Source organism: Mus pahari, chromosome 10 (assembly GCF_900095145.1).
Source record: "Mus pahari chromosome 10, PAHARI_EIJ_v1.1, whole genome shotgun sequence".
In the NCBI taxonomy this organism is placed as follows: Eukaryota; Metazoa; Chordata; class Mammalia; order Rodentia; family Muridae; genus Mus; species Mus pahari.
In genome coordinates this window covers 17,360,531-17,386,321 of record NC_034599.1, presented here as the reverse complement: position 1 = coordinate 17,386,321, position 25,791 = coordinate 17,360,531, and the positions used below count along the sequence as shown (strand labels likewise).

Below are 25,791 nucleotides of genomic sequence, written 5' to 3'. Positions count from 1 at the left end.
TACAGAGTGAGTTCCAGGACAGCCAGGACTATACAGAGAAACCCTGTCTCGAAAAACCAAAAAAAAAAAAAAAAAAAAAAAAAATGCGTTAGCTTTTAATTTTGTTTTGTGTATATGTGTGGTACACTTGTCACGGTCTTCTAGTGGGAGTCACAGGACGCTTTATGTGGCAGTCGGCTCTCTCTTACTGGGTTATGGGTGTCTTGAGGCTGGCATGAAAACACCTTTACTGCTGAGCTCTCGCTCCAGCTCCATAAACAATTAAAATAAAGAAAGACAAATGATGGGCAGTGGTGATTCCAGGACAGCCAGGGCTACACAGAGAAACCCTGTCTCGGAAAACCAAAAAAAAAAAAAAAAAAAAGAAAGAAAAAGAAAAAGAAAGGAAGAAAGAAAGAAAGGAAGGAGATGGATATAGCCAGGCATAGTGGTGAGCCTATAATCCTAGAACTCAGGAGGCAGAGGCAGGTGAGCCCAAGCCAGCCTGGGCGACATAGCCAGAGGACCTCCAGTCTGAGAGACCAGCAAACAAAACCCCGTGGAAACCGTTGCCCTCTCCATTGACCAAGTCCATGTTAGACATGTCTAATCCATCTCCAAACCCATCTTTCCTGCTAGCCCAGTGATGGGGACTGGGCGGTGAGCGGGTACGACCTGTTTTCTCCAGCAGATACTGGGGGCTATGGAGTCTCAGGTTGGGGGGGGGCCGGCCGGCCCGGCCCTGCCCAACGGGCCACTCCTTGGGACAAATGGAGCCACTGACGACAGCAAGACCAACCTCATCGTCAACTACCTACCCCAGAACATGACCCAGGACGAGTTCAAGAGTCTCTTCGGCAGCATCGGGGACATTGAATCCTGCAAGTTGGTTCGGGATAAGATCACAGGTGTGGCTCCTTCTGTGTGTGGCCCCAGGTGGGAAGCAGGGAGGAAGTGGCCTCGGGAAAAACAAGTGTGACCTTGGTGGGGTACCTCAAGATGACTGGAGCCAAGCGGCTCTCTGGGGAACACATTACCACGGGGAGGATAAATGAGTGGGACGCTGTCCAGCGGCAGGGTTTGTTGGGGGCACTAGGCCGACTAAGGAAGTCACTCTTCTGACCCTCCCACAGGGCAGAGCCTGGGCTATGGGTTTGTGAACTACTCTGACCCCAGTGATGCAGACAAAGCCATCAATACCCTCAATGGCCTCAAACTGCAGACGAAGACCATCAAGGTGAGTGTCCCCACCCTCCGTGACACCTGCCCCTCCCTCACTGCTGTCCCTGTACCTCCCCATCATCCCCTTCTGCTCCTGAAGTTTCCTGTCCCCTGTCTTCTGGTTGGTTGCCTGGCTTTATCTCTTGGGGCTGCCTCCCCACTCATCAGTGTGAGAGATTATTATATATTTTATTATTCTGCCTATGTGTGTGTGTGGTCACACACGTGTCAATGTATGAATGGAGATTAGAGCAAACTTGTCGGAACTGGTTTTCTCCTTTTACCATGTGGGTCCCAGGGATCAACATCAGATGGCCACCTTGGCACCATGCCTTTACCTGCTGAGCCATTCCCCTGGCAGGAGAATACACTATCAACAGCATATCACACTTTCCTTGGAAGATAGAGAATCTGCCAGGTCCAGGAGGTAGGACAGAGTGACCAGGACAACATGGACAGACCCCCACCCTCTCTTTGTCCTGGAAAAGGGGGTGGGGTCCATCTGCCATCTGGAATCTAATTAGAGACTGGGGAGGGGGCAGGCTAGAATGGCCCCTCCCCCACCTTTGTGCAATGCCCCTCCCCCATGGCCTCCCTTCTCAGCAGCTGCAGCTGGGCCATGTGAGCCAAAGTTCCCTTGGGAGAAATCACCATGGAAACCCCCCTCTCTAACTTGGCCTGGGGGTGTTTGGGCTCCTCCCTCAGATCTGCTCCAGGACCCCTGGGGAGGCCAGGCGGAGGGTGCCCATCTGGCCCCCAGTTTATCATGGGAACAGAAGCAGAGGGATCTTTAACTGTCCCCAACAGGAAGAGGAAGATAGTACCACTGGATGAGCCTTTCTGTGGGTCAGCTTGATCCAGAAGCCCTGGGGACATGAGGGTGGACTCTAGTGCCTGAAAGTGAATCTTCTGGTATGCAGAAGAGTGGATCGTGACTGTGGTTATGGGACACAGTGTGTATGCAAGTGACTGTTGTCAGGCAGGTCTGGATAGTTACACTTTGAAGTACAGATCTGGGAGTGTGGCTCAGTGGTAGAGTGCTTACCCAGCCTGGAGAGGCTCCGAGTTCCATCTACCACACAGAAATAAACAAATGAATGACTGGGGGTGGGACCTGGGAGATAGCCCAATTGTTTGGATTGTTTTGAAGACCTGAGTTTGATTCCCAGAACCATAATCAACAAGCCAGATGTGTAAAGCCAGGCCTAGATAGTGGCACATAACCTTAATCCCAGGATTTAGGATATAGGGGCAAGCAGATTCCTGTGAGGTGGGGCTACCTTGGTCTGCATAGCTAGCTCCAGGGCAGCCAGAGCTGTATGAGACCCCGTCCAAACAAACAAACAAATAAACAAACAAACTTGGTGTCCTTTGCCTGTAATTTAGTACAGAAGGTGACAAGGCAGGCCCCTGGCACTCTACCCTTACAGGTGGGCAGCTCTTACGGTTAAACCCCGGCCAACACAGGCACACACCCTCATGAATAAGAGTTGAGGACTGGGGCTCAGTTTCTGCAAGTAACACCAATCGATCCAGCATGCACAGTGCCCACACACACAGCTCTCCAGCAGCACAGTGGGCACAGAGCCTGGGATACCAGCATTCTGGAAATGGCAGCCAGAGCATCCCAAGTTTGAGATCATCTCTGTTTCATAGCAAGTTCAAAGCCAGCCTAGGCCACATGAGACCCTGACTCAAAAGACAAAAGGCAACAGAAAAAGTGACTATGTGTGTGCAGACCCTGATGTTAATGTGACACTACAATTCCTGTTGTGGCTTCCAGGATGTGCCGGGGATGTGTCTGTTGGAATAAGATATTTGGGTGGCTCGTGTGGCTGCCTGTGTCTCTATGCTGGGTGTGTGGCCCTGTGTGCTGTAGGGTTGGTGCAGGGTTAGCACTGCTTTCTTCCTGTAGTTCTGGAGGGCCGATATTCCAAGCATGGCAGTGACTTTGTGACACTCTGTAGCTAGTTTTCTCCCCAGAACTGGGCAGCGGCTGGGTTTGTGTCCAGTGATCGTGTCCATCAGGTCTATGTTGTGCCCTGGCAGATTGTGCCAAAATGTTTCCAGCTACTTGGGCACCCCGGGTCCCATTCTGGTGTGGAGTTAATGAAGAGCATAACCTATACCTCCCCTCAGATAACCACACCCCAGAAGAACAAAATCAGGGCAAGTAATGGCTGAGATGTTGCTGTATGGTGAAACTTTCCCTGGGGAGAAGAAGCATGCGCGTCTACTCACCCCCAATAGACATCCTATGACAGACCAAAGTACAGTACCACCAAAGTCCAACTTGGTGAGCCATGAGTCCTATTGGGGTTCCTTACAGGAATATGGGGGACGGCTACTTACAGGAGCAAAAGTGACTCGACATCTGTATCACCAAGGCACACCCCAGCATGGGTGACAGCTCACACAAGCTGGGGAACCTGGAGCACATGGCTTGGCTTATGAGAGAGTCTTCTTTGCAGTCTGTTGTGCTGGTCTCAGAGGGATTCTCAGCTTTTACTACTTACTCTGGCAGGAAGAGGCCTGTGAATCTGCTCGGTTTCAGGGACTTCCTGAAACTATGTTGAGTTATTTACATTCCTGCTCTAGGAGCTTCCCTGCAGGATGGAATGTTTGACTGTTGGGCAGAACCCCACCCCTTCCTCTCTCTCTTCCATTCTTCCTGCCCCTTTTCTGCAATGATCCCTGAACCTTGGAGCGGGTGACTATAGATGTCTACCTGTGGCTGAAAAGTAGGCCACCGTGTCAGAGCAACAGCCCTGTGTTCTCAGGAGCTTCAGCAGATGTTATGAGTTGAGGCTGATGAAGGTGATCCTTGGGTGTAAACACACGCTTAGAAGGCAGTTTGACAAGAACAATGGTTCTCAGCCTTCCTAGCACTGTGACCCCTAACATATCATTGTTTTCTTGCTACTTCATAACTGTAATTTTGTCACTGAGTCGTAGTGTAAATATCTGATATGCAGAATATCTGCTATTCGACCCCCAAAGAGGTCACAACCTACAGGTCTCGAACCACTGATCTAGAAAAACCCATACAAGTTGTTTCCCCATTGGGACCTATAACCTCCTCAGGCAAAGGTTTTTGTCCTGGCTTCTAGTATCCGATAGGAACTCTCTTTTGGAATGGCCTTAGGTCCAATTGGAAGGCTATTGGTCTCACTCAGGACCTGGGAGCCACTTCGGCACAAGCTGGCACAAGGAGGTGCTGTCCCATATGAGCGCATACAGCATACTGTCCATAGCCGTGCGGGAATGTTGGTGGCAGTTCTTCACCACGTGGCTCTTTCTGGCACTACAAAAGCCAGGAGCAGACCGGGGTGGGGGTGGGGTTTGTTCCCTTCAGTCCCAGCTTTATTTTCCTTCGTCCTATAATCAGCACGCACATGCGCACTTGCATTGTCCTCAACAAGAGGGTGTGACCTTAAGGTTCAGGCATATAGCCAACTGCAGTAACAATAGTTTTTATGGTTTGTGGGGCCACAGGAGGCTTCCCTGGCCAGCAGCTCACAGGAAGGTAGCCCATCCCTGGCACTGGGGTTTTCATTTAGTAAACTTATAGTGTCTAAGAGTGTTCTTTTTCACCCATGTAGCATGTCTTTTGGGGTTTTTTCCCTTTCAATGAACCCAGCTCCAGTGGGGTTGTAAACTAAGTGGGGGAACTACTGCACCTAGCTATGGCTCTGATTTTTCTTCTTCTTTCTTTTGTTTTGTTTTGTTTTTGAGGCAGGGTTTCTCTGTGTAGCCCTGGCTGTCCTGGAACTCACTCTGTAGACCAGGCTGGCCTTGAACTCACAGAGATCCTCTTGCCTCTGCCTCCCGAGTGCTGGGAGGAGGTTAGCTTTATGTCATCTGTTTAATAAAACCTTTCTTCAGAGACTAGGCAGGCAGGAGGACACGGTGACATCCCAAGCCACCATCCTATAACAAATAGTGTGTTATAGATGACCTTGGGGAAGCTCTCTGAAAGCCTGTTGTCACCTGTCCTCAGCAAGTGTCAGGCGATGCCAGAGGTTCACAACTAAGAAGATACTGAAGTCAGACATAAGCAGCTCAGGTGCAGCATGGACGCGCCATCCATTTGTATCAGGTGCTTGCTCCACAGATCAAGGTTGGCTGCAATGCACGGATGGGAGGCGCTCACTTAATTAGCTCCTGTAACTCGCAGTCATCCTCTCTGAGGCGGTATGTTTCCGTACCCTAGAGCTCTTCCCTGGAGTCTCCCTACCTTTCTGCACCCCCATAAGCTCAGTGAGCCTGATCTGCTCAGACCTACTCAGGGACAAAAGTGGGTGTGCCTCTGTTTTCACCCCGGTGCGCCTGGCCTGCTGGCTCCTTGTGGCAGACAGGCCCTGGCTGTTCTGGGAGTTTGTGGCTGGGCAGACCACCTCCACCTCTGATGTAACCCTTGGTGGAGAGAAATGAACCCTCCTAATTCTGGGGGAGAATTACCAGCCCTGCCACAGGCTTGATCGGCTTCACCTGTATCATGCTAGCACAGGTCTGGGGACGGCTCACCAGGCTCCTCAGCACCCAGTCTGGCTTCTATCAAGTTTCCTTAGCTCCAGCGGGACACAATCCTGGCCCCTTTGTCTTGGAGTGACTGGAACAGACCTGTTTCTCTGCTTTCTCCTTTTACTATCTCCTCCTGGCTGATCTTTTCCTTTAGATGCAGGTCTAAGTCACTGGGACCCGCCAAAACCTCTCCTCCTTTATAAAGATCTTGCCCACCAGAGGCCTCAGTGAAGCCACTGAAACCCCACACCAACCTTGGGCTGGACAGATAGACTTTTCCTTAGCTCCTCCATGAACACGGGTGGGTCTATCTGGCTCAGTGAGCTGGGGTTCAAACACAGCTTTCCTTATTCCTAGAGCCCCAAGAGTGCCTTTCTCCCCTCTACGTCCCTCCATTCCTAGATATTTATGGGGACCTCAGGAGGAGATAAACACCTACTCCTAGAGGTGCTGATGAGGGTCCATCAAGGCTGATGGCACTCACATGGTCTCCAGTCATGCTGCCTTTGAAGTAAGGATGGGAAGTTACACTTCTCATGTTTTTGCCTCCACAGTGGTCATGATCCCGTCTGCTCCTAAGTCCCACAGACACACACACCAGGCTGGCACAGCCTCTCTCACCACATGTTCAAAAGTTCTCCTCCTTCAGTGTTTCCTGGTCACCCTGTAAAGGCCCCGTCTGTATGTAGGGTCTCAGATCTCACTAACTCTCATACTAAAGGTCAGCCTTGAGGGGTGTCTTCTATCTCATGCTCTCCTTCCTCTGACTTACTTCCTGGATCCAAGGCTAACAGGGAGGACCTGGCACCTTGTCTTTCTTGTTTCGGTTGTTCCTTTACACAAACAACCTGCTTGGCCACCGTCTTACCTGCGGATCCATTTCTGATCACACACACGTCAGCCAGGCTACCTCTGCTGCACCAGTTTTAAAAGACTTCAAAACCTCTAAACTTTCAACTGTTTTCAGGGCATCTCCGGCTTCACGTGGTACCCCCCACTTCATCAAGCCGGCATGCCGCCTCATACCACATAGACGAAGACTGCCGCGCTGAGATTCCTCCTACAGACATCCCTTATTTCAATGGCTCAGCCTTGGTGGCATGTCTACCACCCATGGCAAGAAGCATGCAACTGCTGTCATAGCAGCAGCGGCTCACTACCACACACCGTGTAGGAAAAGACAGCTTCCAAGGACTTCCCTCCCCAGTTGCCCTTCTTTCTCAGTCTCAGCTGCACGCCACACACTCGCTCCTCCCCAACTCTCATCTCTAGTTCTGTCCCTGATCAGGAGACAAATACATTATGTGGCAAAACTAATCCTGGGGCGACACAGCATACACATCTACTAACTCCACATAGGAACCCCACAACAGCCCAGAGTGTGGCTACCATGAGAGTACAGCTTGGTGAGCCAATGTCTTTTATTGGGGTTACTTACAGGAATGTGCATGAGGAGTTACAGGAGCAGAAAAGACTCAGACAGCTGCATCACCGAAGCTGGGAACAGGGAGCACACTGCACAGTCTTCAGGCAGCCCAACAGGGTAGAGAGTGGCCTTTCTGGGGGCCTTGGGTAGTCTAACCCTCTTCCAGGCAGCTCAGCTGGTTTCTCCTCCTTCCAAGCAGCCAGTCTGGCCTTAGAGCCCTCTTTCTAGCTTGGGCTTAGAGTCTTCTTTGCAGTCTGTTGTGCTGGTCTCAGAGGGATTCTCAGCTTTTACTACTTACTCTGGCAGGAAGAGGCCCGTGAATCTGCTCGGTTTCAGGGACTTCCTGAAACTATGTTGAGTTATTTATCTTCCTGCTCTAGGAGCTTCCCTGCAGGATGGAATGTTTCCATTTTGGAGGAACTGTGTAAGGTGCTTGTTGTTTAAGCCTTAGAACCTAAGTTCAAAATCCCAGAATTCAGGAAAAGACTGATGGGGTTGTGGGTATCTGTAGTTTCCTGCAGGGAGACAGGAAGTGGAAACAGGAGCCTCTCGGGAAGCCTTCAGGCCAGGTGTACTGCTGTCCACAGCAGCAAACAAGACCAAGGTGAGGAAGTAAGGGGGCCGAGACTGTGGCTGTCCCCTCTCACACATGTGCTGTGGGATTGTGTACCTATCTTTATACAGACATGAGGTGATAGATCCACCGTGTGCCTTTTAGGACCTGAGACCTAAGATGCCGCCCCTAGCTGGGTGTGATGGCACATGCCTGAAATTTCATCATTCATGGGTGCAGTGCCTTCCAGGCTGTCCAGGACTACAAAGTGAGACCAAAAGTCACCATTCCAGTCCAGGTGTGATGCACACAGCTCTAATCCCAGCATTCTGGAGAGGGAGCAGGTGAATCTCTGAGTTGGATGTCGGTCTGGTCTACACAGTGCTCCAGCCCACTGGAGCTTATATTGTTACTGTCTTAACAACAACAAACAGTCAAAACCTACACACTCCCATGGTGGAGTTAGAAACCTCAAATACTAGGCTATAATTTTTGTTTATTTTTGTGAAAATAATATTTTTTTTTGAGATGGGCTCTCCCCTGGCAGCCTGGAGCATGCTGCATAGACCAGACAGGTCTGAAGCTCACATGGAGGTGTGCCTGCCTCCACCTGCAGAGCACCACACACTTGCTCACCTGGGAGGATGGAGAGGGCTTCTGTCGCCAGCTGAGGGACAGCACCGGTCCTAACTAGGTTTTTGGTTTAATTTCATAACATTTACGCATGTTTGTGTATGTGGAAGCCAGAGGACAGCTTTTGGAGTCATTTCCTTCCTTCCACCCCATGAATCTGAAAGATCAAACTCAGGTCACCAGGCTTGGTGGCAAGCCCCTTTACCAGCTGCTGAGCCATCTCAGAAGTCCCTAATTAGTTACTTGTAACGAAGCAATGCAGTCCCATAGTGCCCCTCCCCAAACAAAGCCAGCCCATAACAATTATCCCTATCTACCCCAGGTTCAGGGGTTTGAATAGAAGCAGCAGAAAGCAGGCTTCAGCAGAAAGGGGGGAGGGGCGCTCAGGACCCTCCCACCCCACAGACTAGTCACCCCATTGACACTTGTGGGCGGGGCCCCTGCACCGAGTCTCCAGGACATTGATAAAGACACAATGAGCTGGGGTTCCACAATACTCTGTAAACAGACTTTTCTTTTCCCCACTTCACAATACTCCCAGTGTCTCTCTCGTGCTGTGAATGTCTGAGCTGGTGACTTGTGAGCAGCTGCAGGATTGCTGAGATGTGACCTCCATGAGGGCACAAACGGAATGGCCATTTCAAATGTACAGAGCTCACAAGCCAGAGAAATCACCTGGAGATAAGGTCATCGGGGGCCCAGGAGAGGCTCCAGTAGGTTGACACGTGCTTGCTGCCCAACCTGGTGACTTGATTTGACCACATGGATTCCCATGGTGCAAGGACAGAAGTGACACCCCGAGCTGTCCTGTGACCGCTACACATCAACCTTGGATAGCACACACATACACACATGCTAGAGAATCGGAGGGGGTGGAAGGACGTTTCAGATTGTGGACTGGCAGAAAAAGAGGAAAGAGTGTTTCTATGGGGTAGGGTAGAGACGGGGCTTCTGGCTCCCTCTGCAGACCAGGCAGGCATTCCATCTAATCCTGCGGAGTGTTAGTATTACAGACAGGAGCCACCAAGGCTGGCACGAAGAGACAGACTTCCAAGCAGCAGAAACAGCAAGAGGCTGGACTGCCTGGTCCACTTGGGGTAAAAGAAAGGAAGCAAGGGGGTGGGGGATGAAAGCCGAGAGGTGACCTTACTGCATGAGAAGTCTTGTGGACAGAGTTCAAAGGTTGGAGCTGTAGTCAATTGGTAGGATGGTTTTTAAGAATGCAAAGCCCTGGGGGGAGGGGGGCAGTCCTCAAACCACACAGACACATGCATGCGTGCGTGCGCATGATGCGCGCACACACACACACAGAAACACTTTGGCTGGGGAGTGCTGCCAATTGCCAGGCTTGAAATCTGAGTTCAATTCCTGGGACCCACATGGCAGAACTGGAGAATTACCTTCCGAAGCTATTCTCTGACCTCCACAGTTAAGCATGGCACATGCACACACTAGAATGCAATTTAAAGTTGATTTTGTTTGGGGGGAGGGGGCTGGAGATATGGCTGGCAGGAAACGGAGGTTCAATTCCCAGCGCTCACAGAGGTCAGAGGTCACAACTGTCTATTAGTAGTTCAGGGAAGCCAGTGCCCTCTTCTGGGCCCTGTGGGTACTGCATGCACACAGTGTGTACTCATACCTGAAGGCAAAAACCACTCATGCACATAAAAATAAGACTTTTAATAAAAGTTAACATTTTTGAGCTGAGTACTGGTGGCGCACATTTTCAATCCCAGCACTCAGGAAGCAGAGGCAGGCAGATCTGTGAGTTTGAGGCTAGCCTGGGCTACACAGTGAGGCAAACAGTTTACAGTTTTGGACAAGGTCTTTATGTAGCCCTACACTCCTGTCCTGGCCTTACACTCACACAGGTCTGCCAGCTCCGACTCTCACCGAATGCCACAGGCACAACCTTGTATTTATAGCAAACAACCTCGTGTTTTGGGCTCTCGTCACACGCGGGTCTTGAGCAGGTAAAGGTCCTCTTCCTGCTAAGCTTTTGCCATCCCAGACTATCCTTGTTGTTTGTGGGTTGTGTTGTTGTGTTTGAGGCAAGGTCTCAACTATACCACCCTGGCTGTCCTGGAACTCACTGGATAGACCAAGGTGGCCTCAAGCTCATAGGAGTCCACTGGCCTCTGCCTCCCCGGTTTGTGCAACACCCCTGGCTTACCCAGGACTGGGCGTGACCCATAGATTACAACTGGATTCCTGAAGCCAGGGGTCACCCAGTATGCACAGGGACATTTAGATTTGTTTCTCTTTTTAGATAAAAAAATTATTAGTCAGGCATTCTTGCATACATAATCCCCACATTTGAGAGGCTGAGGCAGGACCTCTGGATTCAGGTAAGGCCAGCCTGGTCTACAGAATGAGTTTCAAGACAGCCAGGGCTACACAGAGAATCCCTGTATCAAAAAGAAAGAGAAAAAGAAAAAAGAAAGAAAGAAAAGAAAAGAAAAGAAAAGAAAAGAAAATTTTCATTATTATTAATTATTGGGGGGAGTGAACAGTGTGGCGGTCAGGCCTTTGGGAGCCACTGGCTTCTCCTTTCACCATTGGGTCTGGGGAACAAACTCAGGCTGTCAGAGTTTCCTGTAGAGCCATCTCCCCAAGCTCCTGCTTTGCTCCTTGAGACAGAGTGACATGTGGCCCAGGGCACGCTTGAACTTAACATATAGTAAAAGGTGATCCCCCTGCCTCTATCTGCCTGGCACTGGGGTGATGGGTGCGTATTGCCCTGTCTCTGTGCCAGCTCGTCAGTAGACAAGCTGGCCGCCACTCAGCACCAGGCCCAGGCCACTTGTTAAACGAACTAGTGTGTGGGGGGGGGGGGCTGCATTTCTGAGGCTTGTTGGTCTCTATGACATTCACTGTCCTCTGACCCCCCCCAGGTGTCCTATGCACGTCCCAGTTCTGCCTCTATCCGGGATGCCAACCTGTACGTCAGTGGCCTCCCCAAGACCATGAGCCAGAAGGAGATGGAGCAGCTCTTCTCCCAGTACGGCCGGATCATCACTTCAAGAATCCTGCTGGACCAGGCCACAGGTCAGGACACAGGAACAAGGGTGTCCCAGGGAGGGGAGAGTCACGTGAGAAGGTACAGAGCGCCCGAGACTAATGCCCTCATACCCCTGGCAGGTGTCTCTCGGGGTGTGGGATTCATCCGCTTTGACAAGAGGATCGAGGCAGAGGAGGCCATCAAGGGACTGAATGGGCAGAAACCACTGGGTGCTGCTGAGCCCATCACGGTCAAGTTCGCAAACAACCCAAGTCAGAAGACAGGGCAGGCCCTGCTCACCCACCTGTACCAGTCCTCTGCCAGGCGCTACGCTGGCCCCCTGCATCATCAGACACAGCGCTTCCGGTGAGCCAGAGTCCCCAGACCCCAGGCCAGGTGCCTCAAGCCTGCAGCTCCTCCTCAGCCTGCTTCCTGCATAGAGTGGGGACCCAGGGACACCCCACCATCGGAGCAGGAGCTCAGTGCATGCTGGGCGCAACAGTTGGCAAAAAATCGAGGTCCAGTTGTGGCCTTCTGTCTCTTTGTCTGTCTGTCTGTCCATCTGTCTCCCCCCCCCCCCATGTCTTGGTTATGGTTTCTATTGCTGTGGTAAAGCACGGCATGTTTAAAAACAGTGTGAGGATAAAGGGGTTTAGTTCATCTTACAGCGAGCAAACCACCACAAAGGGAAATCAGGGCAGGAGCCTGGAGGTGGGGGCTGAAGCAGGGACCGTGGAGCACTGCTTATTGACCCAGGCCCAGCCTCACAGAGGTGGCACAGCCCACAGTGGGCTGGGACATCCCACATCAGTCTTTTTTTGTTTTGTTTTGTTTTTCAAGACAGGGTTTTTCTGTGTAGCCCTGGCTGTCCTGGAGCTCACTTTGTAGACCAGGCTGACCTCGAACTCAGAAATCTGCCTGCCTCTAAGGCGTGCACCACCATGCCTGGCTCCCACATCAGTCTTGCCCGAAGACCAATCTGATGGGGGCATCTTGATTGAGGTTCCTCTTCCTAGCTGACCATAGTTTGTGTCAAACTAACAAAAAACAAGACAGTAAGCAAAAAGAATGAAAAAACAGTCCGGACACCCCATCTCTCCTGTTCTTCTCTTTCTCCGTCTGTCCTATCCTTTCTCCTCTGTCTTCCTCTGTGTGCATCTGCCTTTTTAAGCATCTGCGTGCCTGTCTCTCCTATTCAGCTTCTCTTTTGGTCGTTCTGTGTCTGTTTCCTTATCTCTGTCTCTGTCTCTCTCTGGCTGTGTGTTTCTCTTTCTTTCCTTGTCTCTCTTTGTCTCTCTTTTTTCTGTCTCTGCCCACCTACCACCACACATGGGTCCAGCTGTGCCTCAGTTTCCTCATGGATAATGCCTCCACCACACGTTTCCTCTCATTGTGTCCTGGCCATGATCATATTCTCTGTGTAGTAGCTGGGTAGTGTGGGAGCCCCTAGTGGACCTGGGATGGCCCAGGCCACCCATCCCCCTGAGGACTCAGGAGAAACTCCCTGCCACCTTTGTAAGCCCTCCTCTTAAGCCAGAGATCTTAGCCCCTTCATCCTCCAACAGGACCCTGAAGTGCAAGACTAGGACATTCAGCCTGGTGGCAGCAGGGATACTGAGAAGCAGTCCCAAAGGAGTGAGGTTCCGTGCCAGGCAGTGTCCAGCCGGGCTGGGAGCAGGCTGCGGGGGCAGGGCCCTGCTGAAGGCTGTGGGGGTGGGGAGGACTGACTGTCACATCATAGGGAGTGGGTCATAGGCCACACTGACAGCTGCTTCTGCCTCCACAGGCTGGACAATTTGCTCAACATGGCCTACGGAGTCAAGAGGTAACAGTGCCCCGCCGTACTGTCTCCATCCCTCATAGCCCCCTTCCCTTGATGACCCTTCTCTAACCCCCGCATGTACCTTGTCTCTGGGACCGCTGGGTAGCCGTTTCTGCCTGTGTCTAGGAGATGATGGCTCTACGACTATGAGCGGAGCCAGTGTCTCGAGGGAGCAGCTGCAGAAGGACCATGGAGGGCGACTGTTGCTTTCCACAGTTCTGTTTTTTTTTTTTTTTTTTTTTTAAATAGTATTTTTTGAGGGTTTTTTAAAAACTTGTTTATTTTTATTTTATATGCAATGATGTTTTTCCTGCATGTGTGTCTGTGTAAAGTGTCAGAATCCCTGAAACTAGAGTTACAGACAGATGCAACCTGCCATGGGCTTGCTGGGAATTGAACCTATGTCCTTTGGAAGAGCAGCCGGTGTTCTTAGTGGCCTGAGCCATCTCCCTTGCCCCTCACACATCTCTTTTTATCATCTCAACAAAATAGGTATTTGTTCCCCTAGTTCCCACATTAACCCTCTGAGAGCCACTGACAACTTATTGTTTTGGATGCTAGGAATGGGACCCTGGGACTTCTGCATACTAGGCTGCACTGAGCCATGCCCCAGCCCCTCACTGGAGGATTCTAAGCAGGGGCTCGATAGCCATTTCCTGAGCCCCACACATCAGCTACCATTGTTGGCTTTTCTCAAATTCCATGGAAGACTCCCCTGCCTCCCCACAGTTGCTGTGAACCTTGAGCCCTTCCTAGCTTCACCCACAACCCTGCTCTGTGAAAGGTTCTGTGTTGATGTGTCACAGCTGTTGGGAACATGTTGAATATCAAAAGCTGGGTTTGAGGCCAAGGGTATAGCATGGTCCAGCAGAGGTGATCCCTCTTGAACATGAACTGAGATAGAACACAGCGCTTGGCACATAATAAAAGGTGGCCACAACAATCCTGCCGCTGATGTTCCTGGTCTCAGCCCCATGGGAATGAGATGTGGTGCTCAGGGCAGTGCAGGGGGAGCCTAAGGGATAACGGTGATCCAGGAGAGGCCTGGAGGTCACCTAGCAGCAGGAACAGCTGGTGAAAGACTCAGAACAGGGAGGGGCTGAGTCCCATGTGGTCAGGTCATGTGGGTCAGGTCATGTGAGTCAGGTCATGTGGGTCAGGTCATGTGGGTCAGGTCATGTGGGTCATCTCCTCACGCTGAGTGACTTAGTTCTGACATCGAGGGAGTCCGTGGGAATGCAGCCTTCTCTCTTGAACTGATTTAGACACAGCCAACCAAGTGTTACCTGACAGGTGAGACAGTCGAGAGAACGATGTCAGGAGCATGGTGATGACATGGACAGTTGTCCTCCTTCCCCATCAGGGTCACATCCCCAAGACCCCTTGTGGACGCCTGACAGAGCTTGACATGGGAGCCTGTATTGGTCTTATTTACTTAGACTTCTACTTGTTTGTTTATATGATTGTTTATGAGACAGGGCTTCACTGCCTAGCCTGGTGTCCTGGAACTCATTCTGTAGACCGGGCTGGCTTGGAACTCACAGAGATCCACCTGCCTCAGGAGTGCTGTGATTAAAGGCATGTGCATGAGCCTAGATGATGATGATGACTGTCATCGTCATTTTGTACTGGAGAGGATGCTCAAGGCCTTTTGAATAAACACTAAGAGCACACACAAGCCCTCTCTATGTTTCCTGACCCAGGGCCTCGTGTAGTGCTGGCAGGCCAGCAGCCCTGAGCTGAGCATGTCCTCGAGCCCCCTGAGCTGAGCATGTCCTCGAGCCCCCTGAGTTGAGCATGTCCTCGAGCCCCCTAAGCTAAGCATGTCCTTGAGCCCCTGCTCCCTTTGCCTCCCCCTCCTGAACATGAGCTTGCAGCTATGTTCAGTTTCTCTTTTTACGTTGTATTTTGAGCTTGTGATTCTCCTGCCTCGGCCTCCTAATGACAAACCTGTGCCACCAGACCAGCTTCTTCTTTATGACTCACAAATAGATATGTCCTTTCCTTAAGAATTAGTCACCTCAGCATATGATCTATTTTCTATAAATGCAGACCTTTCACCTTGTTCCTTAAAGGAAACATTTTACCAATTTCTTCTAGGCACCTCTAAATCACTAGTATTCGCCATTAGCTAATTAAAATAAGGGCTCCTTGGCATAGAAACCCTGATTTCGGGCAGTCAGTCTGACAGTGAAATAGCTAACGGGGGGCAGCATGCACTGCTCGGGTGCACTGAGCACAATGTGAAGTTTCATCACGGCACTCAAAACAGTGCAGTCTTCTCCTCGGCTCTCCTGAATTATCCTCTTTTTTTCTCTTCCACCTCCTTTTTCCCTCTTTCCCTCCCCTCCTTCCCTTCATCTAGACAGTCTTACTATGTAGTTCTGGCTGTACTTGAACTCACAGAAGTCCCCATCTTTGCCTCCTGAGTGCTAGGTGAAAGGCATGTGCCACCACACAAGGCCTTTTGCTACTGCTGATTCTGCTTCTGCTTCTGCTTCTCCTTCTGCTTCTGCTTCTCCTTCTCCTCCTCCTCCCTCCTCCTCCTCCTCCTCCTCCTCCTCCTTCTTTCTTCTTCGAGGTTTGTTTTAATTCCGAGTCTCAGATATCCCAGACCGACTTCAAACTTGAGGTATAGGTGAAGATGAGCTTGAACTCTTCATCCTCCTGTCTCTTCCTGCCAAGCGCTGGAACAACACGCATGAGCCATCATCCATCACCACGCTTGGCTTTCTATAAAGTAGAGACAGGGATGGGGTAGTCTGGGGCTGGGGAGATGGCTCACTCAGTGTGATACAAGCAGAAGGACCTGGGTTCAGATCTCCAGCACCCGTGTAAAACACAGGATTGGTGGTGCATAGCAGAGACAGGCAGATCTGAGAGAGAGGGGGGAGGGGGAGAGAGACAGAGACACAGAGAGAGAGACAGAGACACAGAGAGAGAGACGGAGAGGACAGAGAGATTTAACCGGAAAGGCTCTCCTGAGAATGGAAGTGTGTTAAGGCAGGACAGAGCCGAGGGTCACGAGTGTTTGTTTTGTGACTCATCCTTCCAAGAGCTGGGATTACAGTCCTGAGCCACATGACCACACTGAATATGCAACTTTAAACTTATAAAGGGAGACAGGCAAGATGTCTCAGAGAGTAAAGGACTTGCCACACAACCTGATCACCTGAGTCCAAACCCCAGAAGCCACATAAAGGTGGAAGGAAAAAAACAGCTCCACAGACTTGTCCTCTGACCGCCACGTGTGTCACGGGATGTGTACTCCCTTCACACCTTCACACACACACACACACTAATAATAATAATAATAATAATAATAATAATAACAATAAAATTATACTATAAATCCCTGACGGCTGTACACCTTCTGATCTTCATAACTCAGAAGGCAGATTCAGAAAGATCACAAGTTAGAGGCTAGCCTGGGCTATGTAGTGAGACTCAATTTCAAAAAAGCCAAAACATGGGCTAGAGAGATGGCTCAGAGGTTAGCACTTGCTGCTACTGCAAAGGATCCAGGTTCAGTTCCCCAAAGCCACGTGGTGACTCACAACCATCTGTGACTCCAGTCCTAAGGGTTCCGTCACTGTCCTCCAGCTTCTGTAGACATCACATATGCATGTGTCACATACATACATGCAGGCAAGCACATAGAGAAAACAAAATCAATCCAGATTTGGCATCCCACCCACCTTTAATCTCAGCTCTAGGGAGGACCTCTGAATTCAAGATCAGCCTGGTCTACATAGTGCCAGGACAGGCAGGGCTACACAAAGGAACATTGTCTGGAATAGCCAAAATAAACAAATCCAAAAATAATTTAAAAAGCACAAACAAGCAAACAAAACCAATTTGTTGACTGTTTGTTCCTGGAAATTTTCATCTAGTATGTTCAAACCATAGGCAGCCATAGGTAATGGAAACTGGAGGAAGAAAACTTTTGCTGTTTATGATTTGGATAGAAAAGACCAAAAAGGCAGACAGATGAGGAGGCCATTTTCCAGCAGTAAAGGAAGGTGCTGGACCAGCTGGGCTCACAGAGGGAGGACACCCTGCTCTGCTCTTGTAAGACCAATTTCCACTCTCACAGGGTAAGTCAAGATGGAGTCAGAGCTGTCAGGGCAGAGCAAGTGTGGGCTAGGTTCCTTTCCCAGGACCACACCATGGAGGCTGTGTCAAGAACTGCAATCCAGTTTGAGGCTAGCATGAGGTACAGATAGTCTCTCTCTCATTTCTCTTTGTCTGTCTTCCTCTCTGTCCCCGCCCCCCATCTCTCTCTCTCTCTCTCTCTCTCTCTCTCTCTCTCTCTCTCTCTCTCTCTCTCTCTCTCTCTCCATATCTATATTCACAGGTGAGCAGATCTGACTGAGCAAAGGGAGACTATATATCCAGAATGTGGTTTAAATGTTCATTTTTATATTATTTATTTATTTTANCACACACACACACACACACACACACACCATTGGTTTTGAAGGGTATCTCAATCGGAAGAGTGCTTGCCTGGAATGCACAAAGCTTTGTGTCTTACCCCAACACTGCATAAGCCAGGTGTGCAGTGTCTTAGGCCAGGTGTGTAGAATCTTAGGCCAGGTGTGCAATGTCTTAGGCCAGGTGTGCAGTGTCTTAGGCCAGGTGTGCAGTGGCTTAGGCCAGGTGTGCAGAGTCTTAAGCCAGGTGTGCAATGTCTTAGGCCAGGTATGCAGTGGCTTAGGCCAGGTGTGCAGTGGCTTAGGCAAGGTGTTTAATGCCAGTTTTCAAGAGGTACTGCCAGGAGAAGCACAAGTTCAAGATCAGCTGGCAGGAAGAAAAAACAAAACCAAGAAGTCATCTGTGGCTACCTGGCAAGCAGCCCTTGTGTGTATATACAGCCAACTGAGCTACACAAAAAAGCTGAGTGAAAAGGTGTCCCTAGGGGAGGTTGGTTCAAAGGTCATGAGATCAGGATAAAGATGGCACTTAGGATCATGGGTGATATTTGGAGAGCTTTGGAGGTTAAGAATGTTTGTAGGTCAGGAGCTGGTGTCTCAGTGGGGTCAAAGACAGGTAACGGGGTCACAACCAAGTTAAGGGGCTACAAGGGTCTTACGTGTGTAGCACACATGGTATGAAGTTCTCCCAGTGGGGGAGTCGGAGGCATGCTGGGGACCAGGGCAGAGCCCGCGTGACCCCCAAAGTAGTCCCCTGTCGCTCATCGCCAGGTTCTCCCCAATCGCCATCGATGGCATGAGTGGCCTGGCAGGCGTGGGCTTGTCCGGAGGCGCTGCAGGCGCTGGCTGGTGCATCTTCGTGTACAACCTGTCCCCAGAAGCTGATGAGAGCGTGCTGTGGCAGCTTTTCGGACCCTTTGGGGCGGTCACCAATGTCAAGGTCATCCGAGATTTCACCACCAACAAGTGCAAGGGTTTCGGCTTCGTCACCATGACCAACTACGACGAGGCCGCCATGGCCATTGCCAGCCTCAATGGCTACCGCCTGGGCGAGCGCGTGCTGCAGGTGTCCTTCAAGACCAGCAAGCAGCACAAGGCTTGAGCATTTACCGCCCTCCCTCCCCGGGCAGCAGAGAGAGAGAGAGAGAGAGAGAGAGAGAGAGAGAGAGAGAGAGAGAGAGAGAGAGAGAGAGAGAGAGAGGAAAAGAGAGAGAGTGTGCGCAATCGCGAGAGCAGGCAGACCCATACACCTGCATAAACACCATAGGGTGAGCATCCGGAGGGGAGGGTCTGCAGGGAATTGAGGAAGGGTGTCCCCACCCTGCTCTCCTTGCTTTCCCCACCTCAGGCCGGGGCTTGCTCACTCTCTCGTCTTGGTTTGGTTCATGGTGATGGCTTTTGTTTCTTTTTTCGGCTAAAAACAAAAAGAAGAAAGCAGAGAGGAGACCCCCCATCCCACCTCACCCTTACCACCCTGCATGGGATGGCTTAGGGGACACAGTGGTGCCCTACCCAGGCCTCCCTTGTCCAGGCCTGTCCTATACCGAGAGAAGGGGGAGGGAACAGGTTTAAAAATCCCCAAAATGGCAAAAACAAAAACAAAAACAAAAACAAAAACAAAAAAACATGAAAGAGGGGTATGGGCATCCCCATCCCCCGCCCCAGTCCCTGAGCAGAGAACAGGGAGCAGAGTTGGGGCAGAGCAGGAAGCAGAAAAAAAGGGTGGGGTGGGGTGGGAGGGGAAGAAAAACTCTATTTTTGTAAAAAGGGAAAAAGACCTCGTGGAGAATTTTTACTGGGGATTCTTGAACTTGAAAAAAAATCACAAAAAAAAAAAAAAAAAAAAAAAAAAAAGAAACTATTTTGGCAAGTTATGTTTACCAACTACTGGGGCAGGGGTGCAGGGAGCAGGGCTGAGGGCTGAGAGTCCACAGGGCCGGCATCACAGGTGTACACACACACACACAGGCACACACACGCACATAAGCAAACATGGCCACAAGAAAGGAAGGACATGCACTTGGATCTTGGGGACACAGATACACAACACAGAGATACGGAAACATTTCAAGATCCATTCAGGAAGGATGGCCAAATCTACACCAGAGAACAGAGACACACAGACAGACCCTTGGCGCTGCGTAAACATAGATACAGACATTGGCTGCTTGTCCACATAGCCATGTGATGTGTGAGATCCACTGTGACAGACCCATTTGGATGTACAGTCTGGACACCGTCCCCAGGCATAGCGGGGACGTAGCTCAGTTGGTAGGACACTTGTCTAACTTTCCTGAAGCCTGGGTTTCGCCCCAGCACTGCATAAACCTGGTGTGGCACACAGACCTCATTCATTCTAGTGCTCAAATGATAGTCAGATCAGATCAAGACTAGCCTTGGCTACATAGTGAGTTTAAGGTCAGCCTGGGCTACTTAAGACCCTGTCTCAAAATGCAAAACCAAATAGGTCACCTAGAAGCATACAACACCCAGGGACAAAAGCCCATGTCCAGAGCATCCTATAGGCCCAGACAAGGTGTTCGTACTTAAGACCCTGGCCCAGTTACTTCCTCCAGCCAGGCTGGTCCCACCACTTCTCCCTGGGCTCCCAACGAGCCCCAGCCCTGGGTTCTCTACACAAACTCCTTAGCTCACCAGGGGCCTCCCTGCTGCCCAACACACAGACGTACACACACACGGCGTCCATGCATCCAAACACACGATACCTCGTTCTACTTTGGCATCACCGTGGGCTGGAGGGGGCTCTCACTCCCCACAACACTGAGGCCAAAGGACCCCCCTGTCCCTGGGTCTGGGGAGAGGTCTGCAGTCCTCCTCCCTCAAGTAGGGCCAGAGTGCTCCCTACCTGCAAACAAGCACCCAGCACACTCCAGCAGACCCAGGGGTGGATGGACCCAAGGTGTCCCCCACCCCGTCCACTTGTCGCCCTCTTTTGATTGTTGGGTTTTTTTTGTCTTTTCCGGATTGTGGGGGAATCATGGATGCAGCCTTCGTGAGCCCCGGCCCGGCTTCTGAATGGATTTTGCAGCCATACCCCACACACACCCTGACTTTTCATTCTTTTATGCAAGTTCCAACAGAAGCCACAGGCTGGAGCCCTGGGAGCCCCAAACCTTCAACCCACCCCACAGTGGGCCCAGTCACAACCAAGAACCGTGAAGCCCCTACCCCCACTCTACACTCTAGGTTCTAGTTGCTTTCTTCCGGCGTCCTCTGCCTTTGGTGTCTGGCCACGGCCCCATTTGAGCGTCCAACTCTCTCTCCCCACCCCTCCTGGTGTTGTTCTTAACCGTCTGTGGAGTTTCTGCTGCAAGGAACAAAAAGAAAAAAAAAAAAAATTAAAAAAAAAAAAAAAGACCAAAAAAAAAAAAAAAAAAAAAAAAAAAAAGGAAAGAAAACTCAAACAGAAGATGAAATATAGCAAAAGGAAAGAAAAAAGAAAAGAAAAAAAAACACACAAAGACGATTANCTCTACACTCTAGGTTCTAGTTGCTTTCTTCCGGCGTCCTCTGCCTTTGGTGTCTGGCCACGGCCCCATTTGAGCGTCCAACTCTCTCTCCCCACTCCTCCAGATCTTGTTCTAAACCGTCAAAGGAGTTAAAGCCGCAAAAAACAAAAAAAAAAAAAAAAAAAATTAAAAAAAAAAAAAAAGACCAAAAAATAAAAAATGAAAAAAAAAAAAAAGGAAAGAAAACTCAAACAGAAGATGAAATATAGCAAAAGGAAAGAAAAAAGAAAAGAAAAAAAAACACACAAAGACGATTAAAAAAAAAAAAAAAGGAAAAAAAAAGATAAACTGTCACCAGTTAACTTTCTCGTACGTTTTTGCTGAATTTAGCTTCATGTAGTTTTTAACTTATTGCTGTGTTAACTATTTATTCTCCTTGCTGGCCTGTGAGGACCTTTGTGTATATTTCTGTTCCTTCATGAGTTTGCAGGTTAAAGGGAGCTGTTCCTTTTCTTTCAGTTTTGCTGAGATGTGGTTATGCCTAATTTATTTATACAAAGGGGAAGTGGAGTCATTAAAGTAATAATTATTAATAACAGTAATGGTAGCGGAGTGCCCCCCGGGGGTGCCGTGGGCTCCGAGGGGTGGGGTGGGGTCCCCACAGCTGGCGGTGCCTGGGGCTCTCAACGGGATTGTTTTGCTATTGTCTTGAGAAGTTTTTCTGTCTATTTAGCTGGTGAATTCTAGCTTGCTCACGATACACCGAACCTATTTATTCTGGTGGTTTCTAAGTCTGCCCTCCCCCTCCCCACTCCTTCCCAGCAGGACAGGGGCTCCTCACCTCCAGGAGGGTCCAGCCCCTTCTTTCCCTGCTGTTTCTGGGGTCTCCCCTGCCCTCCGCACATGCTGGAGGCATCCGAGCAATAAGGGCTGGGTTTGTCCCCCACCCTGGGGGGAGGATGGGCTCTGAAGAGGGGGCACCTCCCCCCACCCCCTCCCACCAAGGCCTAAGTCCCCGTTGCCTCCAAGACTGGGAGGAGGGGACTTTTTTTCTAGGACACAAAGCTTAGCCCAGCCAGGTCCCCTCCCTGGAGGCCAGTCCCCCAAGAGGGCCAGGCCAGGGGCTCCCAGGGAGAGGGGCCCTTGGGTCTTCCAAAGTCCCTGGGGGGTTGGGGCAGGGCCAGTGGGAAGAGGGCTCAGCCCCTCTAACCCTTCCTTCATCCTGTTTATTGGGAAAGTTTCAAACATGACAGAGTCTACGTTGGAGGTAATATAAAGAACTGTAGAAGAAAACATAAAACAAAAACCAAACCTCAACCCCAACCCAAGAACACTTCAAGTTGCGTTAGACATTTCTTACCGAGCCCCCAGGCCTGGCCGCGGTAACTGACTTTTACATGGGATTCTTTAACTATTTGTACTTTTCATGCCAGAAAATAAAAAGTTCAGAATCTTAAGTCTCAGGTGCTCTGTGTTCCACTGTGGGCAGGGTGGTGGGTCTGTGCTGGAACTCTGGGGAAGGATGGCATCTGTCCCCGGGCCAGGGTCTCTAAGAATGGCCTCCAGAAGTTGACAGAAGCCTACTATCTACCTATCAGTAGGTGTTGGGCATCCTCACTGTTAGCTGGCCTGTGGGCCTGCAGGATCTGAACATGGCTGCTTCCCAAATATTAATGTTGTAGATATGACAGAACAGATGTGGGCCTGACACAGTTCAAGAGTCCAGTCCGCCGGGCAGTGGTGGCACACACCTTTAATCCCAGCACTCGGGAGGCAGAAGCGGGCGGATTTCTGAATTTGAGGCCAGCCTGGTCAGTCCAGTCCATCTGGCAGGAGCCTGAGGCCAGTGTATCTGCAGTCAGGAAGCAGAGACAGCTAGTGGGTTAGAGTGCTTACACCAGGCCCTTCTCAGCTTCATCCCCGGCTTGTTGTGTCTTAGGCAACTGTAGGTACTGTCGGGCGACAGCAGTCACCACTGTGCACCACATCTGTTGTCTGTTCACCTGTCCAGTTGGCACCCCCAGATGGAGGCAGGTCTAGCCTGGCTTACCGGCCCATCCATGCTTTGGGAGACTAGGGCTGGAGACAATCTGAGGCTAGCCTGGACTACATAGTGAAATCAACAGAAAAAAATCAAATTACAAAACGGCCACACAATGTGGATGAGTCACATTTATTGTTCTGAGGTCACAGGTCAAGTCATCCATTTATCTCCCACCAGCTGGGGAGGCAAGGGTGAGGTGGGGTGTAGGGATTAACTCCCCTCAGGAATCCAAGGTAGGCGAGCTCATCATTCATCTCTGGAGACCACTGGGGCCTCAGGAACACGGCTTGGCTAGCCTGGGCCAGAAGTGGGGCTCAGAGCCCCTCAGGGTTCCTGCTACCTGGAGGACGGCTAGGAAGCCCAGGGTGGGCAGGCCTTGGTCCGCAGGCTTCAGGATCAGTAGACTGGTTGCAGGCTTCGAGGTTCTAGGAGAGAAGACAGAGATGGGGCTGAAATGGGGTCACTGCAAGAGCATGCGGAAGCCCGAGTCAGCACTGGACAACAGCAGGGCTCAGCTGGCAGGCGGACTGCCTAGCACGCAAACAGGCCTGGTCAGCCTTCAGCACCACCACCCCCTGGGCAAGTGTGCAGTAGAGGCAGGACTGACAACTGCCTGGACTATGTAATAAAACTGTCTTAAGAAGCACTTGGAGAGGGGCAGGGGGAGGCTGAAGAGATGGCTCAGCGGTTAAGAGCACTGGCTGCTCTTCCAGAGGTCCTGAGTTCAATTCCCAGCAACCATATGGTGGCTCACAACCATCTGTAATGGGATCCAATGACCTCTTCTGGTGTGCCTGAAGACAGGGACTGTGTACTCATACATAAAAATAAAATAAAATAAAATAAATAAATAAATAAAAATAAATCTTAAAAAAAGCAGCAGCAGTCCTTGGGAGGCCTGGGCTGTGCGGGGAGCTCCAGGACAGAGCTGCAGAGAGACAAGGAAGGAAGGAAGCAATCAAGAGCTCACCACGATGACTCATCAGGCACAAGCCTTTTACCCAGCACACGGGAGGCAGAGGCAGGTGGATCTGGGCAAGAGGCAGGGTAACCAAGGCTACAGAGACTGTCTAGAAAGACAGAAAGTCAGCGTGCTGGTTAGGCGGGCAGCAGCATCTGGCTGAACACTGGAGCAGGCAGTGTCCTTACCAGGCTACAGCTCGTCATGGTCCCCATCACTGGGTGTTTCTGGTGGCGGCTCTGGGCAGGCTGCTGGTGTCATCAGCTCCATGAGGTACTCGCAGCGACTGGGCTCCGTGGTGCTGGTCACCACAGTCTCTTTGCCACACAGCAGGCGCACCTGGGGATTGGAAAGGAGCAGGAGGTGGGCTGGGCGAGGCTGGGCTGGGCTGGTCAGGCCTAGATCCCCACAGCCCCGCCCCAGGTAGGCACTTACTGTGGTGGAGCGGTTGGGGCCCTGCCAACAGCCTGTGCCCTGCTCATACTTCATCGCACTGAACTTGTCATGATCAGGGCCAGCCCAGGAGCCCCATGTGCTAAGGAGAGAGCAGGGGCAATCAGTGCTGGCCAGAGGGTGGCTAGGGGCAGGAGAAGGGCAGCAAATCTCAAGCTACTCACCCCAGGCTGGTCGGGGAGCCCCCATGTTTGGGTTTCTGGGAGACCAGTTTGAAGGGGCAAAGCCGGTAGACGTACCTAAGGGCAGGGAGGCAGGGATGAGTGTGGGTCAAGGGCCTCACAGCTCTTCTCTGCCTCCTTCATACCCAGGCTCACGGGCATCCCTGGACTCTGCCTGTGTCCCCTTTATGAGACAGGGTTTCACGTAGCCCACACTAGCCTCAAATATGCTGAAGTTGGCCTTGAACTTATCACCCTCCTTGCAAACCACTCATGTATGCACCACTGTGCCCAGGTTAAAGAGGAACTGGGGATGGAGCCCTCCTGCTTCTGCCCTTCAGTAACGAGAGTGCAGATATAAGCTGTAGGTTCTTGTCTGCCCAGTGCCCTCCCCTGCACTGTCCTCCCTGCCCCCACTGTACCCCCACCCTCTCCAGTGCCAGGATGTACTCATTTGTGGTGAGCTCGTAGCATTGGCTGTAGAGGTATGCAAACTCTCCAGAGGGACCGAAATCAAAGGAGATCTCTTGTTCCAAACTCCTGGGAAAGCAGGTCAAGTGGTGAAGGGTGGAGGCCAAGAGAGCCCAACACAGAAGGGGCCGGGGTCGGGGGGTGGGGGAGCATGGTGAGCAGAGCCAGGCTGGCACCTCCTCCAAGGAGTTGGTGGCAACTGTGACTGGGCAGAAGACGGCCTTGACGCCCATACCTGATGGACTCTTCCATCTCTTTCAAGGACCGTTCAACTTCCTCAAACTTACTCCGCGCCTCCTGGGCAGCTGAGGGAAAGGAGAGCCAAGTGGGCCCCAGTTCAGAGAATGTGGCAGCTGCCTCTTACAGTCTGGGTTTGTCCCCAACAAGGATGGCCCTCTAGGCCTGGCCAGCTACAGAGTGAGTCTCTCTCTGGAGTACATGGCCAGGGCTCCTGGGGCCCAGCTGACTCCTAGCCTGCTACGGGTGTTACAAACAAATACAGCCCATGAGGAAGGACTCCTGGGGATGGGAATCCAGGCATTGCAGGGGGCGGACAGGGAGCACACCCTCGTGGTACAGGGAGCACACCCTCATGGTACAGGGAGCACACCCTCGTGGGACAGGGAGCACACCCTC

General features: G+C 51.1%; 2 protein-coding genes across 5 annotated transcripts in view; one reads left to right on the top strand and one right to left on the bottom strand.

Moving 5' to 3' along the window:
- The window catches only part of Elavl3 (ELAV like RNA binding protein 3), a 36,708-nt gene extending 15,752 nt beyond the window's left edge, over nt 1-20,956 (top strand). Inside the window, exons 2-7 of one of the 3 annotated variants that reach the window (XM_021206142.2) lie at nt 668-887; nt 1,113-1,216; nt 11,231-11,384; nt 11,478-11,703; nt 13,124-13,162; nt 18,346-20,956. In XM_021206142.2, the coding sequence (XP_021061801.1) occupies nt 668-887; nt 1,113-1,216; nt 11,231-11,384; nt 11,478-11,703; nt 13,124-13,162; nt 18,346-18,697 (1,095 nt within the window). In that variant the 3' untranslated portion in view covers nt 18,698-20,956. The remainder of the gene's footprint in view (nt 1-667; nt 888-1,112; nt 1,217-11,230; nt 11,385-11,477; nt 11,704-13,123; nt 13,163-18,345) is intronic. The other 2 variants (XM_021206143.2, XM_021206144.2) reach the window with 2 other exon arrangements.
- A 2,265-nt stretch (nt 20,957-23,221) lies between these two features.
- Prkcsh (protein kinase C substrate 80K-H) overlaps nt 23,222-25,791 on the bottom strand; it is a 12,812-nt gene continuing 10,242 nt past the window's right edge. For both annotated transcript variants that reach the window (XM_021206571.2, XM_021206572.2), the window contains exons 13-18: nt 25,391-25,460; nt 25,135-25,224; nt 24,688-24,762; nt 24,506-24,605; nt 24,259-24,409; nt 23,222-23,534 (exon numbers count right to left, since the gene is read on the bottom strand). In XM_021206571.2, the coding sequence (XP_021062230.1) occupies nt 24,263-24,409; nt 24,506-24,605; nt 24,688-24,762; nt 25,135-25,224; nt 25,391-25,460 (482 nt within the window). In that variant the 3' untranslated portion in view covers nt 23,222-23,534; nt 24,259-24,262. The remainder of the gene's footprint in view (nt 23,535-24,258; nt 24,410-24,505; nt 24,606-24,687; nt 24,763-25,134; nt 25,225-25,390; nt 25,461-25,791) is intronic.